At 33.5% G+C, this 20,610-nt stretch overlaps 2 protein-coding genes across 2 annotated transcripts; both read right to left on the bottom strand.

The window, feature by feature from the left end:
* Positions 1–9,187: 9,187 nt before the first annotated feature.
* On the bottom strand, positions 9,188–10,890 carry LOC127904198 (DNA damage-repair/toleration protein DRT100-like). The gene has a single exon (XM_052446495.1). The coding sequence runs from the start codon at positions 10,833–10,835 to the stop codon at positions 9,399–9,401; it is 1,437 nt and encodes a 478-aa protein (XP_052302455.1). The 5' UTR covers positions 10,836–10,890; the 3' UTR covers positions 9,188–9,398.
* A 6,456-nt stretch (positions 10,891–17,346) lies between these two features.
* LOC18104358 (probable leucine-rich repeat receptor-like protein kinase At1g35710) lies at positions 17,347–19,120 on the bottom strand. The gene has a single exon (XM_024583124.2). It carries the CDS (start codon positions 19,050–19,052, stop codon positions 17,616–17,618), a length of 1,437 nt encoding a protein of 478 aa, XP_024438892.2. The 5' UTR covers positions 19,053–19,120; the 3' UTR covers positions 17,347–17,615.
* Between the last annotated feature and the right edge of the window lie 1,490 nt (positions 19,121–20,610).

The following is a 20,610-nucleotide window of genomic DNA, read 5'->3' as shown; positions in this document are numbered from 1 at the left end:
CAGGGAGTTGTAAATGACAATAGTAATCCTTATAGGAATATGGTTATGGATGCAATGAGAATGAATCAAGGTAATGTCAGTCAATATCCAATCTTAGAAGAAGAACCTAATGCAGATGCAGCTAGGTTTTTTGATTTGTTGAAAGATTTTGACGAACCATTATGGGATGGCTGCACGAACCACAGTAAATTATCGGCCATAGCACAGGCGTTCACCATCAAGTCAGATCACGAGTTGAGTGAGGCCGGTTATGACAAAATTATTGAATGGGCGAGAAACATTTTACCTAAAAGGAACGGGCTGAAAGAGAACTTCTATGCTGCAAAGTCCATGATAAAACCCCTTCGGTTTAGGATACTAGAAAATTGACATGTGCCCTAACTTCTACATGTTATATACTACCTTGAAAATGTTGAGCTGACCGAGTGCATGACATGTAGGCATTCCCGTTACAAACCCATAACTAGCAGGGGAAAGACTCTCGTGGCATATAAAAACTTAGATACTTCCCAATCACACCTAGACTGCAGAGGTTATTCATGTCATCAAGAAGTGCTGAGCACATGACATGACACCAATCACATGATGCGGTTGATGGATTGATGGTACATCCTTCTAACGGCGAAGCATGGAAACACTTTAACAGTGTGCATCCTCACTTTTTAGTTGAATCAAGAAACATGCGTCTTGGGTTGTGTACAGACGGATTCAACCCATTCGGGTCATTTGCTGCTCCTTATTCTTGTTGGCTGGTCATACTCATGGTTTATAACTTGCCACCGGGGATGTGTATGAGGCCAGAGTTCATGTTTTTATCTACTATCATACCCGGTTCGAGAAGCCTGGGCCGGAATATAGATGTTTGTCTTCGACCGTTGATTGATGAGTTGACGCAGTTGTGGTCCTCCGGAGCTTTGACTTATGATATATCGAGGAAACAAAATTTTGTTATGAGGGCAACTTTGATATGGACTATCAATGATTTTCCAGGTTATGGAATGGTTTCTGGTTGGAACACGATGGAAAACTAGCATGTTCATACTGCATGGAAAACAACAAGGCATTCACGCTAACAAATGGAGGTAAAGCTTCTTTTTTTTACTGTCACCGTCGTTTCTTGCCATCAAATCACAGGTACAGAAAGAACAAAAAGGATTTCTTTGTTGGCAGAGTTGAAAAGGATGTTGCACCCCTGCATCTTTCTGGTGAAGAATTGCATGATGTTGTATCAGAGAACGGTGACATTGTGTTTGGTCTCCAATCAAATAAGCAGAAGTTTCCTGGTTTTGGTTTAACCCACAATTGGGTATATCAAAGTATCTTTTGGAAGCTTTCTTATTGGAAGACCAATCTCTTCCGTCATAACCTTGACATCATGCACATAGAAAAGAACGTATTTGAGAACATTTTCAACACCGTCATGGATGTGAAGGGGAAGATAAAGGACAATATCAAGGCTAGATTGGATATAGCTTTGTTCTGTAACCATACAAATATGGAGTTGGTTTATGATGGGTCACGGGTCGCAAAACCAAGAGCAAGCTTCGTGTTAGAGAAAAATGCATAACTACTAGTCTACAAATGGCTTAAGAGTCTGTGTTTTCCCGATGGACATGCCTCGAACATATAAAGGTTGGTTAATACGGAGGAATGCAGATTGTTTGGAATAAAGAGTCATGACTGGCACGTGTTTATGCAAATACTCATTCTATTAGCTTATCGTGATTTATTGTCAAAAGGGATATGAGATGTACTCACGAAGATCGGTCATCTTTTTAGAGATATATGCTCCAGCAAGTTGAATGTTGATCACATTTAGAGGCTTGAAAAAAATATCGTCGAGACATTATGCAAACTTGAGATGATATTCCCTCCATTATTTTTTGACTCAATGGAGCATCTCCCCATACATTTACCATTCGAGGCAAAAGTTGGAGGATCGATTCAGTATAGATGAATGTACCCATTCGAACGGTTAGATATTACAGTTGCAATGTAATTCATAAATAAAATTATTTTCTTTGTTTTTCTTAATTGAAAATATTTGATTAATTCATTCAATGCAGGTACTTGTTGAATCTCAAGAAAAAGGTTAAGAACAAGGCGCATGTTGAGGCTTCAATATGTGAGGCCTATATTATTGAGGAGATATCAACATTTATCTCGTACTATTTCGAATCTCATTTGAGAACCAGAATCAATCGCGTTCCACAACATGATGATGGCAGTGAAGTGCCTTCCAGTAGGAACTTGTCAATATTCTCCAATCCTGGACGACCCACTCCTAAAAATGTCGCATGGGGAAGATATTTGTCAAAAATAGAGTTCAGACAAGCACACAATTATGTTCTATTTAACTGTGATGAGTTGAGACCTTTTATTCAGTAAGTATATGTACTACTAATTAAACTTTGCTAAGAATGTACTATTTATATATTGTAATATCATAAACTCATATAATTTGGAACAACCTTGCAGGCAACATCGACAATATTTACTGTCCAATAAATCACAGCTGACCGAATCCTAAATCTTTCAATTACAAGATGAACAATTTGCCACATGGTTCAGAACACATGTAAGTACTATCACAAACTCATTATCTCTTGCAAAGGTATTGTATGTCTTTATAAAATTCTCGTTTACTATTTATTGTTATACATTACATACAATGTTTATCAAATGGGAAGGAGTGTTGCTAAGTCATTGTCTTCACTAAGTCTGGGCCCTAAAAGAAAAGTTAAGTGCTACAATGTGTATTTTGTCAATGGATATGTGTTCCATACTGAAGAATACGGGCATGGAAGAAAGACATACAACAACGGTGTTTGTGTTAAGGGATCGACAAGTAGTGAGTTAGAAGTTGACTACTATGGTATATTAGAAGAGGTCATCGAACTGCAATATCATAGCGAGCAGAATAGAGTGTTTTTATTCAAATGTTATTGGTATGACACCACTGACAGAGGAATCAGAGGTGATCCTCACTATGGTCTGCTTGAAATCAACAAAAAAGCTAGACTCCGCAACGTAAACGATGTCTTTGTTTTCGCAAAGCAATGTCAACAAGTTTATTACACATACACCCCTTCCTTTAGAAAGGATTGATCATGAGTTGATTGATTATCCATTTTAAAAACGAAACCCAAGGGTCGTGTCGAGGTTGTTCAGGATGAGAACGAAGACACAAGTGTGCGAGATGAAATCTTTTAAATTAGGGAGTTGGTTGAACTATATCGAGTTGCTCATTTGATTGACTTGGAAAAAAATTCAAATTTTCATGTTTTCGATGATAGTCTTGTTGATGTTGACGTAGAGGAGTTGAATGTTGTTTTGCGCTCTAGCGAACAAGCAAATGTCTATGAAGATGGTGATATCCATATTGACGATTGCGATGGAGCTGATGACTATTTAATTGACGATGAAGAAAAAGAAAATTCTGACTAACTATCATAATGTAATATATTATGAAAGTGTAACGCATTTTTTTATAATGTAATATATATTATGGATGATATATTGTAACACGAAATATTTATTTTATAAGTGTTAATTGTTGTTATTGTTTTGTGCGATGAGCATTTTGTAATTTAAGTGTTTGCAGGAAGGTAAATAGGCAATACAAACATAATTTTTCATGCACAGTGCACTATCACCGACGTCCATACCGACGGATTACAGTCCGTCGGCATTTCATAGAGAACTTCACTGGAAATGCCACAATCACCGACGAAGTTGCGGACGAATTACAGTCCATCAGCATTTCACAGATAGCTTCACTGGAAATGCCACAATCACCGACGACTTTGCAGACGGATTCATTCCGTCGGCATTTCACAGAGAGTGGTGGAAATGCCACAATCATCGACGACTTAGCAGACAGAGTACAGTCCGTCGGTATTTGTCGGTAATTCATAATTACTGATAAATTCATCGATGGACGGTGCGAATTCCAAAGGTCGGGTATTAAATGCATCTCTAACCGCATGTCGTTGCCGATGGCACTGTTATTAAACTCGGCCCGGCCCGGCGGGTCGACCCGGTGGCTGGACCGGTCCGGGTTTAATAAAAGACCGGCTGTGGCAACAGCCCGGCCAAACCCGGGCGACCCGGCGGGTCGACCCGGGACCCCGGCGAACCCGAACGAGACCCGATTTTTTTTTTTTTCAAATGTGGGATTTGAAATCCATTAGTATATATACTATATGTTCCCAAGAAAAAAGTCATGTTTTTTCAATGTGGGATAAAAAACCTTTTGGTTTAAATACTTCAACTTAAAAGATAACATAGTAGCTTTTCAATGTGGGATTTGAAGCCCTTTCATATATATACTCTATGTTCCCATGAAAAAAACCATGTTTTTTCAATGTGGGATAAAAAACCTTTTAGTTTAAATACTTCAACTTAAAAGGATAACATAATATCTTTTCAATGTGGGATTTGAAGCCCTTTCATATATATACTCTATGTTCCCATGAAAAAAACCATGTTTTTTCAATGTGGGATTTGAAACCCATTAGTATATATACTCTATGTTCCCATGAAAAAAATCATGTTTTTTCAATGTGAGATAAAAAACCTTTTGATTTAAATACTTCAACTTAAAAAGATAACATATTATCTTTTCAATGTGGGATTTGAAACCCTTTCATATATATACTCTATGTTCCCATGAAAAAAGTTATGTTTTTTCAATGTGGGATTTGAAACCCAGTAGTATATATACTCTATGTTTCTAAAGAAAAAGTTATGTTTTTTCAACGTGGGATAAAAAACTTTTTTAGTTTAAATATTTTAACTTAAAAGCTTAACATAATATCTTTTTAATGTGGGATAAATTTTTAAAAAAAATATTATTTTAAACTTCATAATATGTATAATCTATATTTACATGGATTTTTTCATATGAAATATTAAAATTTTAAATTTTTTTAATTTTTTCGGGTTAATCCGGGTTGACCCGAGTTGACCCGGGTTGACCCATGAAACCCGGGACCCGGACTCTTGGCCGGGTCAACCCCCGGGCCGGGTTTAATAACTATGGCCGACGGATTGCAAAAATATGGAGGGTAATTAAAAATTCTCGTGCGAAATTCAAAATTTACCGATGGATTTTCAAAACATCACCGACGAAATAATTAAAAATAATATTATTTAAATTGGCCGTCGGAAATGCCGTCGGTAAAACTATGATATAAATCTCAGCAACCGCCCCTTCAGTTCATTTCTTTGTCTCCTTCGTTTCACATAGAGCTTTTTCATTTTTTTTCCCCTGTCATTTGCTTCAAATCTCTTGTTTTTTGCTTGTAATCTCTAGTTATATCTTCAACAAATTAAAAGGTATGTATTTCCTCTACTTCGTTTGCTTTAAGATTTTATTTTTTTATTTGTTCTTTGTTTTAGCTATTGTTATTTTTGTTATGTTTTTTTTATTTATTTTGGTGTATTTTTATAATGTAGATAAAGTCTTGAAATAAGCACATTATTAAGGTAAGCATTTTTCATTCCTAAAGTTTATAGTTTTTTTTTTAATTTGTTCAATATATTTTGTTGTTTGTATTGCCATAATAATTGAACACTTTGTTGAATTTTAATTGTTATTGTTTAATTTATCTTGTAATTAGTAATTGAATATATAGGAATAAATTTAATTATTTTATCTCAATTTTACTCTATTATTGCATGATATTTGTTTAAGTATTTCCATTAATTTTAATTGTTATTGTTGAATTTGCCTTGTAATTAGTAATTGAATATATATGAATAAATTTAATTATTTTATCTCAATTTTACTCTATTATTGCATGATATGTGTTTAAGTATTTCCATTAATTTTAATTGTTATTGTTGAATTTGCCTTGTAATTAGTAATTGAATATATAGGAATAAATTTAATTATTTCATCTCAATTTTACTCTATTATTGCATGATATGTGTTTAAGTATTTCCATTAATTTTACTTGTTATTGTTGAATTTACCTTGTAATTAGCAATTGAATATATAGGAATAAATTTAATTATTTTATTTCAATTTTATTCTATTATTGCATGATATGTGTTTAAGTATTTCCATTAATTTTAATTGTTATTGTTGAATTTGCCTTGTAATTAGTAATTGAATAGATAGAAATAAATTTAATTATTTTATCTCAATTTTACTCTATTATTGCATGATATGTGTTTAATTATTTTCATTAATTTTAATTGTTATTTGTATAGATGTTAGGTTATATACAAGATTTTTGAATGGGGTCAATTGGTTGTGGCTATTGTCAATATTTGCAGGTTTGAAAACTTTAGGTAGTCTCCAGTGTAGGGGAGGTGCTGCCGAAATTTTTTTTAACAATCGAATTTAATTATGTAATTATTCGTATAAAATTGTGTAGATGCGTATAACAAAATCAACAGCTCGTCGCTCACATAGGATCGCAGCTAGTTCTTCTAGCAACGAGGATGACATGTCCTTAGGTGCCAATCAAGAAGAGGCACTTGCGCAGTCTACCGATGCTGCCTCTTCCAGCGCAGTTTCACAGAGCAGAGGCGGTGTGCCTTCACAGCGGAATCAATTCACCCGCAAGTACGAGGCACAGTGGAAGGATGACCTTTCAATGTAAATTTGTTTTGGTTTTAGTTTTTTTTTAATTATAACATAATTTATGAACAACTAATCAATATTTCATTAATTTAATTTATTTTTAGGTTTATAAACATTGAAGCCGCCCGAGTAATATCATCAGTATTTAAATCATCGATGGAGATTCCATTATTTCAATGGAGTCAGGTATCCAAACATCCTGAATGGATACCGAATATCGATGCTTGGTTTGATAAATTTGAGGTTGGTGTTAATTTCTAATTTCCAGCTTATTTTTAATAAATTTTTAATATAATTGTAAATAAATTATTATTTTTATTTTAAATAAATTACTTATACAAAGCACAAATTCGACTAGGACAGCGCGCATGACAATGTTATGAGGAGGGTGTGGGAAAATCACACGACAACTAGGTAACATCGAAAACAATACGATATTTTTTTAAAAAACAAATATGTTTTAAAATCTAATTTGTCACTATGGAAGTAGGTTGCGTGATTTTTGGTATGAAGCACAAAAAAGACCAAAAAAACACGAGAGATAAAGGTCTCCAAGGCTGGAACGACGTGGCAGTTTGGAGGGATTTCAAACCGTTATACATCCCGGAAGATATTTGGTTGTAATATATTGAGCACATGATGTCTGAACGGTTCACACGACGCTCACAGTCCAGTGATTAGGGGTGAGCAAAAAAACCGAGAAACCGAATAAACCGAGAAAACCGAGAAAAAAATAACCGAAAAAACCGAACCGAAAAAAAACTGATTAAACCGATTAAAGTTTTTGCAAAAATTTTTGGTTCGGTTCGGTTTCAGAAACCTGAAACCGGAAAAACCTCAACCGAATCGAACCGGTTCGGTTTAAGGGGTACTACTATAAATACAAAAAAAAATCGCGTTACTTTTCTTAACCCTAGCATCCATACTCCTGCTCCAGCCGTCCTTCTCCTTGCTCCTGAGCCGCTCCCTCAACTCACAATTTCACATCTGTAACGAAATCAATCCATCTTCATTTACTGGACCACAGCCAGCCACATCCCTCTCTCAGCATCTTCATCTTCAAACGCCAGCCAGCCACATCCCTCTCCCACCATCTTCATCTTCAAACGCCAGTCAGCCACATCCCTCTCCCGCCGGCCACCATCTTCATCTTCAAACCCCAATCAGCCACGTCCCTTTCTCACACAGTCACACCCGATCTTGAATCGTAGGACACACCACACTGGCTCACCGAACCTCCAGAGTCCAACTCCAGATCCAGTCAGGCAGTCACCTCCCTCTCTCACACCCGACCTTGAATCATGTCACACCAGGTATGGTTTCTTTTTTCTGTCAATTTTTTTTTTTTGAACATATGCTCTGTGATTCCGTTTATTTTTTAATAAACTTCTTAAGAAGAAATTTATGACAGAGACAATGTGTTTTTCTTTGTTGAGAAAGACAATATGTTAATGAATTCGTGTTTTATTAAGGTCATGAGTAGCAATGAAAAAATAATGGAATCTAGATTAATATCGGAATGAGGGTTAATTTAATATACAAACTCTTGCATGTTAATTTAATATACAAAACGTAGATTGATTGTTCCAAATGCTAAAGCTAACAGCACATCACTAAAAGAAATGGGAATAATTAGCACTAGTAGTGGTAAAACTTGATCATTACTAAAGAAACCTCTTTGTGCCGTTTTAGCTAGAGATTAGAGATCGAATTCCACTCATACTCTGAGGTGGAGTACTGGTAAAAGATTAAAAAAATTATCTCATTATGTCAATAGCCAAGCGACTGAAGAAGAAAATGATACTAAAAAAAATGATAAAAGCTTGCAATACCAATGCGGTGAATTGGTATTATGAGTCTGATGTTATTACATCAGGGAGAAAAATGGAAAAAGACAGTTTCCCCGAGAGGCATTTGTTTTAAATATCACTGCTAAATGTTAATCCATTATTATGGTGTGCTGTGTGCTAAAAAAACAGAGAATAATGTTTATTATTTGTGTTAAAAAAAGGGAGGGTTCGGTGAATTGTAATTTATCAATTCTGAAAACTGAATTTTTTTTATTTTATGAAAAGAGAATAATGTTTATATATATATATATATATATATATTGTATTGTATTATTGTCTATTGAAATTACAAAATACAATCTCAACACTCAGCAGCATAATTTGTTTTACAACATATCAACCAAAATAAAAGTAATGCTTTGAAATATAAGACACTTTCAAAGGTTTGTACAACATGTTCTGGCTATTCCTATATCCACAAGCTTCTGAATCAGTATTTAGCACAGGTGGTCGTGTACTTGATTAATTTTGAAGTTCTCTATCTCCAGCAACTGTTCAAGCACTCATTTGTTGTCAAAATTGGTTGCATCATGGATTAATTCCAACTGATATTAGTTTTGCTAGGTTTTTGGAATTGCATTTGGATTTTCTTTATTGATTTTTTTTTTTTGGGTTTTTAATTAGGGTCATTTTTGAGCAATTGATGAAATGTTTTTGTTTTTTTTTGTTGACTCGGGTTGATCTGGGTCAATCCATCTGATCCATGTCCTGATTATTAGACTGAATTGATCACCGGCTGTAATAGATTTTTTTAAATGCTGTAATAAATTATTCTGAATTCCACAGGAAGAGAGCACATAACTACACAAGACGCTAACCAAAAACAGAAAGAAATGGAAGGGCACAAGACAGCTCCTAGTTAAGCATTATTCTTTTATCAGCTAAACATTCCTAGTCTTGAGTGCGTACCACTTTCTTATTAATCCAACTCGCACGGACCACGATTTGTTATTTTACTCCCCCTTCACTTTGCAAGGAGGTAGTGGAGCACCACACAGACAGTCATTGCCGACAAATGCACTAGCGGGGAATTTTGTTGATGGAAGCTGTCCACAGAGATGATTGTAACTCAAATTCAAACTTTCCAGCCCAGAAACTGACTTGGGCACCTTACCATAAACCAGATTTCTTGACAACTCCAGGTTCTTCAATGTCCCAACAATCTTTAAACTCCCCAGATCAAATTTCAACTTATTCCCTGAAGCCCAAAAACCAACCAAATAATCTGTCTTATTCATCAACCAAACTGGACTGCCTGATATTTCATTGTAGGAAAGATCAATGTAGTCATAGAAATACGTCTCCTTTGGCTTCCAATCATTCAAGTTCATCTTGATCCCGCATTTGGCAAGCTTGAGAGAGTAAATGATGGGAGACGAAGTGACCCAGTTCGGTATTTTCTCAAGGTGGAACTCATTGTAAGACAAATCAAGTGACTCGATGCCTTTAACATTCATTACAGGAAATGGGTCTACAAGAGAGTTGTGAGAGAGATCAAGATTGAATATTTTTGTCAAGTTTCCAAAACTTTTTGGGACAGTTTCTGTGAAGTTGTTCCAAGAAAGATCAAGGGTGTCTAGTGCCTTGAACTTTCCAAGAAAACTTGGGATTGTTCCTGTCAACGCATTGTGGCCTAGTGCAAGGTAAGCAAGTTTTGGAGCCAGGGAGGCTATTGAATTTGGTATTTTACCAGAGAATTTGTTATGTGAAAGTCGAAGAATCCTAAGGTTTGTGAGTGATGAGAGAAAATCAGGTATGGTACCCGTGAGTTTGTTATTTTGTAGACTCAAGAAAGACAGGCCTGTTAGCTTGCTGATTCCAAGAGGAATTGGGCCAGTGAGTAGATTGTTACCAAGGTTAAGCTGACTCAGCTGAGTCAACTCGGCGATTGAGCTCGGTATTAACCCAGTGAACTGGTTGCCTGATATACTGAGAGTGTAAAGTTGGGTCATCTTGCCTATATCAGAAGGTAACGGACCCGAGAGCTTGTTGTTTTCTATGTAAATGTAATTGAGCTTTGGTAACCGGAGTAAAACATCCGGGAATGGACCCGTAATGTTAAGATCTCTAAAATAAACACCGTCAAGGCTTTGAAGCTTGACGAGAGAGGGTGAGATTGAACCCGTTAAATATCCATTCGGTTTGTCCGGGTTGCCGTAAAGCGATACGGTGTTGACCCGGATCTTGTCGAGGCAGGAAATGCCTCCCCAAGAGCAGCAATCGGTGCCCGGTTTCCACGAGCTGAGCATGCCTGATGGATCGTGGGTTATACCCGACTTGAATGCCAAGAGACCCGCATGATCATCGACGTGGCAGGCAGCTGATGCGTGCTTGAAAGAACGGAGTATAAGCAGCAGCATTGAGAAGAGGAGAAGAGAGAGGAGCTTCATGTTGATTTTTAGGAAGGAGAAAGGCAAGAAAGAGGACACGTGTAGTTGGGAGTGAGAATTGGGAGTGGTAAGAAGGGGATTTATATAGGATTCAGTTTCAACTCTTATGGGCCCGACCATCACCCATGTGCTTTTATTTTATTTTAGTTCCTGTTTGATATTGCATTCTAATTGAGTAAACTTTGAATTATTTTTTATTTAAAATTAATTTTTTTATATTTTAACATGTTAATAATAAAAATAATTTTTAAAAATAAAAAATATTTTAAAATAAAAAATATTTAAAAAAACAAATATCACCCCACTCCTCCAAATATTAGTCAACAATAACTGCTGCTCGCGTTGGCATAGACAAACGCACATTGTCCCCCTTTTTTTTTTTTTCTTTTTTTTTTTTTTGTTATGGTGGCATGCTTGCGCTTTGTTTTATTTTCATATATATTGCAAAGATTGGCAAATATTATTGGCCAAAAGGAAGTCTATGATGGACCTCAACTATAGATGAGCAACTCACTCCCCGATCCCATAACAATAGGCGACCAACGTTATCATTTCGTTTTCAGTGAGATAAGTGTCGGGTTCTTCGGATGGATATCGTTCCTGTTAAGAATATTAACTATAAAAAAAAAAATTATTGTATTCCTCCTTGTATTAGTATTCATTGAAATAATGATTTGTTTTATTTTTCTTTTTTTTAATTTTTTTAATCAATGTTTAAATTCATCATTTAATTTAATATTAGACTTTTTTTTTCTATTTAGTTATCATTTTTTTATGACATGAATTTTAGATTTGATGGGTTAACTTTGTTTGGTGGGTTAACCCGATTGATTCTTGTTTTTTTTTTTAATTATTTTTTTTCCATTTCATCCTTTAATATTAATTTAATTGAGAATTAAATTTTATTATTTGTTTTATTTACTTTTTATTAAGTTATGTTGATCTCATGACCTGAGAATAATGCTTAATAGGTTAACCCGAGTTGACTACGGTTGTTTTTTGTGTTTTTTTTAATTTATTTTTTTTTAATTTTATTATTTAACATTGGGTCGGTTGATAATTGAGCTTCATAATCTATTTTGATTTGCTTTTTATGAGAATATATTGGTCTCACAGTCAATGTCACAAGTTTTAGTATTTTAACCCTAGTTAAATCAAGATGTTGTTTTTTATTTTCTTTCTAAGAGTTTATATTGGTTTCATGACTCGGCTCACAGGTCTATCATCATTGGATTTTTCTTTTATTGGGTTGTCCTCGTCTCATAACACGAGTCACTGGTTTGGCGGGTTAACCAAATTAACTCATTTTCTCTTCTTTTTTTAATTGATCTTTTTTTTTCAATTTCATCAATTAATATTGTGTTTGATTGGAAATTAGGTTTCATGATTTGTTTCAGATTGTTTTTCATTAGGTTATTCTGGTCTCATTACCCGAAAATAATGTTTAACGGCTAGCTCGAGTTGACTTAGTTTATTTTTTTATGTTTAATTAAGATTTTTACAAATTACATGGTTCAACATTAGGTCCGACAAGTGTGATCGAGAATCAAGCTTTGTAATTTGTTTTGACTTTTTTTCTATAAGTTATCTCAATCTCAAGACTAAAGTAATGAATTTTATACTTCATAATTTATTTTGATTTGTTTTTTATAAAGTTATTATAGTCTCATGTACATGGATCATGTATTTAACATATTAACCCAGATTCATCCAAATCAATTTAATATATTGTTATTTTAATACTATCAGCATCATCCATTTACTTTACTGGTCAAACCCGTCGGCAAAATCCACCGATCGAAATCAAATAGAGAGCACACAGAATCAATCCAGCGGTTGTTATTTAATATCCTTTTCAAATTTGCAGGTTGTCATTTCTGTCATGCACTAGGAGGAGATTAAGAATATCTGTGTCTTATAATTTTTTAATATAATTTTTACTTTTCATAAAATATATTATAATCATAAAACAAATATCTAAAAAATATTAATTTAATATTTTTTAAAAGCAAAATTATTTTAAAATGCTAGAGTTACGCAAACAGAAACTACCTTACTCATTTTTATCCTATATCATAAATAGCATCAAGTAATTAAGAGGGTTATATCCTTAATGTAAGTTAGCTTGAATGTTAATTGAGCTAAATTTTTATTCTATTAATGTTGATTTTAAGATTTTTTAATTCAAGAAAGCAAACTTATGTAATTAGTAAACCAATCATTTGAAATTAAGGATTCCATTAGGGGTGAGCAAAAAAACCGAGAAAAAAAAAACCGAAAAAACCGAACCGAAAAAAAAAACCGATTAAACCGATTAAATTTTTTGCAAAAATTTTCGGTTCGGTTCGGTTTCGGTTTCAGAAACCTGAAACCGGAAAAACCTCAACCGAATCGAACCGGTTCGGTTTAAGGGGTACTACTATAAATACAAAAAAAAATCGCGTTACTTTTCTTAACCCTAGCATCCATACTCCTGCTCCAGCCGTCCTTCTCCTTGCTCCTGAGCCGCTCCCTCAACTCACAATTTCACATCTGTAACGAAATCAATCCATCTTCATTTACTGGACCACAGCCAGCCACATCCCTCTCTCAGCATCTTCATCTTCAAACGCCAGCCAGCCACATCCCTCTCCCACCATCTTCATCTTCAAACGCCAGTCAGCCACATCCCTCTCCCGCCGGCCACCATCTTCATCTTCAAACCCCAATCAGCCACGTCCCTTTCTCACACAGTCACACCCGATCTTGAATCGTAGGACACACCACACTGGCTCACCGAACCTCCAGAGTCCAACTCCAGATCCAGTCAGGCAGTCACCTCCCTCTCTCACACCCGACCTTGAATCATGTCACACCAGGTATGGTTTCTTTTTTCTGTCAATTTTTTTTTTTTGAACATATGCTCTGTGATTCCGTTTATTTTTTAATAAACTTCTTAAGAAGAAATTTATGACAGAGACAATGTGTTTTTCTTTGTTGAGAAAGACAATATGTTAATGAATTCGTGTTTTATTAAGGTCATGAGTAGCAATGAAAAAATAATGGAATCTAGATTAATATCGGAATGAGGGTTAATTTAATATACAAACTCTTGCATGTTAATTTAATATACAAAACGTAGATTGATTGTTCCAAATGCTAAAGCTAACAGCACATCACTAAAAGAAATGGGAATAATTGGCACTGGTAGTGGTAAAACTTGATCATTACTAAAGAAACCTCTTTGTGTCGTTTTAGCTAGAGATTAGAGATCGAATTCCACTCATACTCTGAGGTGGAGTACTGGTAAAAGATTAGAAAAATTATCTCATTATGTCAATAGCCAAGCGACTGAAGAAGAAAATGATACTAAAAAAAAATGATAAAAGCTTGCAATACCAATGCGGTGAATTGGTATTATGAGCCTGATGTTATTACATCAGGGAGAAAAATGGAAAAAGATAGTTTCCCGGAGAGGCATTTGTTTTAAATATCATTGCTAAATGCTAATCCATTATTATGGTGTGCTGTGTGCTAAAAAAACAGAGAATAATGTTTATTATCTGTGTTAAAAAAAAGAAGGGGGGTTCGGTGGATTGTAATTTATCAATTCTGAAAACTGAATTTTTTTTATTTTATGAAAAGAGAATAATGTTTATATATATATTGTATTGTATTATTGTCTATTGAAATTACAAAATACAATCTCAGCACTCAGCAGCATAATTTTTTTTACAACATATCAACCAAAATAAAAGTAATGCTTTGAAATATAAGACACTTTCAAAGGTTGCACAACATGTTCTGGCTATTCCTATATCCACAGTGGCTTCTGAATCAGCATTTAGCACAGGTGGTCGTGTACTTGATCAATTTCGAAGTTCTCTATCTCCAGTAACTGTTCAAGCACTCATTTGTTGTCAAAATTGGTTGCATCATGGATCAATTCCAACTGATATTAGAAGCTTGATAAATGATCTTGAAACCTACGAAAACCTTGAGTCAGGTAATTTTTTTTAGAAACTTGCACCTTTTATTTTGTTATTTATTAATTAAATTGTTTGCAATTATCTAACATGTCTAATTTTTTATTTTGTAGAATTTGGTGGAAAGTTACATTTAGTAACGAATGATAATTAGTTCAAAAGTTACTTTGATGGTAAAATGCTACCTTTTATTTTTACATATTCTAATTTATTTTATCATGTTATAATTTTAGATCTTGATTTTCAGGTTTTGATGTCAATGGTATTACGGAATCAAAGTGCAATGTTCTTGTCATCTTGATGTGTTTTTTGATTGAGATGATGTGCACAATGAAGATTTATATTTTTTGCATGAAGTATTTTATTTTTTATGGCAATGTTATTTGTTGTTTTTTTTAAGCCCTTTTGAAGGCAATGCTTTGTAATTTTAATTTTAATTTGGTGTGTGTGTTATTTAAACTTTGATGCAGGAGGAGTCCAAACTCCAAAACATAAATATTAGAAAGACTTGCAACATATTAAACATAATATTAGCACTAATAATTTAATATAAATGAATATTTAGTGACAAAAAATATTAAATATATTATAGAATTTTGTAACAAAATTAGATAATATTTACATTAATAAAAAGCCCATCAGAAAGCCCATCAGAAAACCCATTAAAAAGCCTTAGAAAGCCCAAAAAAGCCCAAAAAAAATAATACAGGTTTTCCGGTTATTCTGTTAAAAAAACCGAACCGAACCGAAACTGGTCGGTTTGAACCGGTTCCGGTTTGAATTTTTAAGTTTTTCAAAATTTGATTTTGATTAGTTTTTTTAGGTGAAAACTGAACTGAATTGAATTTGCTTACCCCTAGATTCCATACCAATGACTGAAAGACATTTGTAGTTTTTTTCTTCTGTTTATATGACATGAGGAAGTAGCATTAATTTGGTTTTATAACAAAGAAATTAATGATTAATTCTAAGCGGTGTAGCTTAATTAGTCAGACTCTGAATTTGCTCTTTGAAGATCACAAGTTCGAGTCCTACAAATCTTAGAGTTACTGGAGATTTACATGGTCGTTAACTTCAGAGTTCGTGAGATTAGTTGAGGTACACCCTAACTAACCCGGACACCCACGTTAATTAAAAAAAATTGCTCATCATAATATATCTGTTGTTAATTACTTTAGTTTGAACTAAATGAAAGATTTTGGTGTTAGTTTTTTTATTAATATATATTTTGCAAAATGTAAACCAAAAGGTGAATAGTGATCTCACCAACATAATCGTATTAGAATATGACGGTTTTTCATGACATGCAATATCTAAAGAGAAGGTGAAGTAAATGTGTGCGATGTTTTTCTTTGTGAGACATCATTGTTTGAAGAATTTGTGGAGCGATCATGGACAACTTGATATAGTTGTTTATGATATGAAGGTGTTACCATAAAGTTATTAAAAGTTATAATATAAAAATTAAATTAAATTAAATTTTTTATAATTTTATAGATTATTTATACATTAAAAAATTAAAAAAATGATAGGGGTGAAATGAAAAAATATTATAAAAGGCTAACCTAATAGAATAAAACTCAAAAATAAAAAAACAAAAACAAAAAACAATAAGAAAAAAAGGGAAAAAATCAAACAAATTCAGGTGAACTTTCTAAATCTAGTCTATTCTTTCAAATCTGCAACCTTGGATCCGAGTTCAATTAAGAAACTTAACTCTTAGCAAATTTAATTTAAAATGATAAAATCGTGGAAAAAATATTAATAAAAGAAACTTGTGAAAGAAAAATAAACAGCAACAAAAAGAATAGAGATAGAATTTGATAGAAAAAAACATGAGGATGATGAAATTTGAAAAAAATAATAAACAAATGTTCCCAAACAAAATAAATTGCAATTAAAAGAATGATAACTAAATTTGAAAGATTAAAAAAAATAATAGATGGAGAAATTAAAAAACATTTGTAATTTTACAAATTATTTATAAGGTAAAAATGGTTGGGGTGAAATTGAAAAATATTATAGAGAGCTAACCCAATAGAATGAAACTGAAAAATTAACAAAAAAAAAAAGAGGATACAAAATAAAAAAATATCAGTTTAAAAAAAGAAAAAAAAAATCAAGCAAACCCGACAAACCTCTTAAACCTGGTCTAATTTCTAAAAATCACAACCCATGAAATCTTTGATCTAGATTTAAGAAAGAAGTCTAATTCTCAATAAATATAATTTTGAAGGATGATATCAATAAATTTTTTTTAAAAAAATAGCAAAAACAACAAAAATAATAAGAAAAAAATTTGATAGAAAAAAATCGAGAATGTAATAAAAAAAATAAAAGATGATCCCAAATAAAATAAACATCAATTTAAAAATTGAGGATAAAATTTTATAGATAAAAACAATTATAGATTAAAAAATTATAGAGAATAAAATTAAAACATATTTGTAATTTGATAAACTATTTATAAATTTAAAAATATCAAAGATTAAATATAGAATCAAACTGAACAATTAACAAAACAAAATCAAAAAAAGATTTGAGAATTATGATATAGCTGCACATTTGCTGCACGTGACTCATTTTGTCATTAAAACTCAGCTCTTTTGTAACATACCAAGGATCTCAACATTGTTGTTATTGGCAAGTTTATTGGGCTATATGAGAGCACATAACTACACAAGACGCTAACAAATAAAAAAGAAATAGAAGGGCAAAAGACAGCTCCTAGTTAAGCATTCAGCTAAAGATTCCTAGTCTTGAATGCGAACCAGTTTCTTATTAATCCAACTCGCATGGACCACCATTTGTTATTTTACTCCCCCTTCACTTTGCAAGGAGGTAGTGGAGCACCACACAGACAGTCATTGCCGACAAATGCACTAGCGGGGAATTTTGTTGATGGAAGCTGTCCACAGAGATGATTGTAACTCAAATTCAAACTTTCCAGCCCAGAAACTGACTTGGGCACCTTACCATAAACCAGATTTCTTGACAACTCCAGGTTCTTCAATGTCCCAACAATCTTTAAACTCCCCAGATCAAATTTCAACTTATTACCTGAAGCCCAAAAACCAACCAAATAATCAGTCTTATTCATCAACCAAACTGGACTGCCTGATATTTCATTGTAGGAAAGATCAATGTAGTCATAGAAATACGTCTCCTTTGGCTTCCAATCATTCAAGTTCATCTTGATCCCGCATTTGGCAAGCTTGAGAGAGTAAATGATGGGAGACGAAGTGACCCAGTTCGGTATTTTCTCAAGGTGGAACTTATTGTAAGACAAATCAAGTGACTCGATGCCTTTAACATTCATTACAGGAAATGGGTCTACAAGAGAGTTGTGAGAGAGATCAAGATTGAATATTTTTGTCAAGTTTCCAAAACTTTTTGGGACAGTTTCTGTGAAGTTGTTCCAAGAAAGATCAAGGGTGTCTAGTGCCTTGAACTTTCCAAGAAAACTTGGGATTGTTCCTGTCAACGCATTGTGGCCTAGTTCAAGGTAAGCAAGGTTCGGAGCCAGGGAGGCTATTGAATTTGGTATTTTACCAGAGAATTTGTTATGTGAAAGTCGAAGAATCCTAAGGTTTGTGAGTGATGAGAGAAAATCAGGTATGGTACCCGTGAGTTTGTTATTTTGTAGACTCAAGAAAGACAGGTCTGTTAGCTTGCTGATTCCAAGAGGAATTGGGCCAGTGAGTAGATTGTTACCAAGTTTAAGCTGACTCAGCTGAGTCAACTCGGCGATTGAGCTCGGTATTAACCCAGTGAACTGGTTGCCTGATAAACTGAGAACGTCAAGTTGGGTCATCTTGCCTATATCAGAAGGTAACGGGCCCGAGAGCTTGTTGTTTTCTATGTAAATGTATTTGAGCTTTGGTAACCGGAATAAAACATCCGGGAATGGACCCGTAATGTTAAGATCAAAAAAATAAATACCATCAAGGTTTTGAACTTTGACGAGAGAGGGTGAGATTGAACCCGTTAAATATCCATTCGGTTTGTCCGGGTTGCCGGTAAGCCATACGGTGTTGACCCGGATCTTGTCGAGGCATGTAATGCCTCCCCAAGAGCAGCAATCGGTGCCCGGTTTCCACGAGCTAAGCATGCCTGATGGATCGTGGGTTATACCCGACTTGAATGCCAAAAGACCCGCATGATCATCGACGTGGCAGGCAGCTGATGTGTGCTTGATAGAACAGAGGATAAGCAGCAGCATTGAGAAGAGGAGAAGAGAGAGGAGCTTCATGTTGATTTTTAGAAAGGAGAAAGGCAAGAAAGAAGACACGTGTAGTTGGGAGTGAGAGTTGGGAGTGGTAAGAAGGGGATTTATATAGGATTCAGTTTCAACTCTTATGGGTCCAACCATCACCCATGTGCTTTTTTTTTAGTTGGTTTGGTATTGTGTTTTAAATAGATAAGATTAAAATTTGAATTATTTTTTATTTAAATTTAAATTGTTTTATATTATTAGATTGTTTTGATATATTAATAATAAAAATAATTTTTAAAAAATTAAAAAAAATTATTTTAAAACATATATCACCGCAATCCCAAAAATATTAGTCAACAATAAATATTAGTCAACAATAACTGCTGCTCGCATTGGCATAGATAAATGCACATTGTTCCCTTTTTAAAAAAAAAAAGAGAAGAGAAAATGGTGTTAGGAGACCAAATTTCGGGGGTGCTGAGAGTTATTATTGGCCAAAAGGAAGTCTATGATGGACCTCAACTATAGATGAGCAACTCACTCCCCAATCCCATATTGATTCATGTTGAAGGTGAACATGCAGAAATTAAGAATTGCTTAAGGACATGCAGTGAGATAAGTGTAGGGTTCTTAGGATGGTTATCGTTCGATTTCATTGTATTCCTCCTCGTAAAGCATAGAATACTATTCATTGAAATAATAATTTATTTTATTTTTTTTCTTTAATTTTTTATATTAATATTTAAATTCATCATTTAATATTAGATTATTCTTTTTCTATTTAGTTATTATTATTTTATGACATGGATCCTAGATTTGATGGGTTAACTTCGTTTGATGGGTTAACCCGGTTGACTCAGGTTTTTTTTCTTAATTATTTTTTTCTCATTTTATCCTTTAATATTGATTTAATTGAGAATTAAGTTTCATGATTTGTTTTATTCACTTTTTATTAAGTTATCTTGGTCTCATGACCTGAGAATAATATTTAATTGATTAACCCGAGTTGACTACGGTTGTTTTTTGTATCTTTTTTTTTAATTAATTTTTTTTCAATTTTATCATTTAACATTGGATCGGTTGATAATTGAGCTTCATAATCGGTTTTGATTTGCTTTTTTATGAGAATATATTAGTCTCACAATCAATGTCACGAGTTTTGATATTTTAACCCTAGTTAAATCAGGTTGTTGTTTTTTATTTTCTTTCTAAGAGTTTATATTGGTTTCATGATTTGTTTCAGGTTGTTTTTCATTAGATTATCCTAGTCTCATTACCCGAAAATAATGTTTAACGGTTAGCTCGAGTTGACTTGGTTTATTTTTTATGTTTAATTAAGATTTTTACAAATTACATGGTTCAACATTAGGTCCGACAAGTGTGATTGAAAATCAAACTTTATAATTTTTTTTGACTTTTTTTTTATGAGTTATCTCAGTCTCAAGATTAAAGTAGTGGATTTGATACTTCATAATTTATTTTGACTTGTTTTTTATAGAGTTATCATAGTCTCATATACATGGATCATGAATTTGACATATTAACCCAGGTTGATCTAGCTCAATCTAATATATTTTTATTTTAATATTAAAAA

The sequence above is a fragment of the Populus trichocarpa genome, chromosome 13 (genome assembly GCF_000002775.5).
Source record: "Populus trichocarpa isolate Nisqually-1 chromosome 13, P.trichocarpa_v4.1, whole genome shotgun sequence".
Lineage (NCBI taxonomy): Eukaryota > Viridiplantae > Streptophyta > Magnoliopsida > Malpighiales > Salicaceae > Populus > Populus trichocarpa.
Note: the sequence above shows the minus strand (reverse complement) of the source record. Positions and strands in the feature narration are given on the sequence as shown.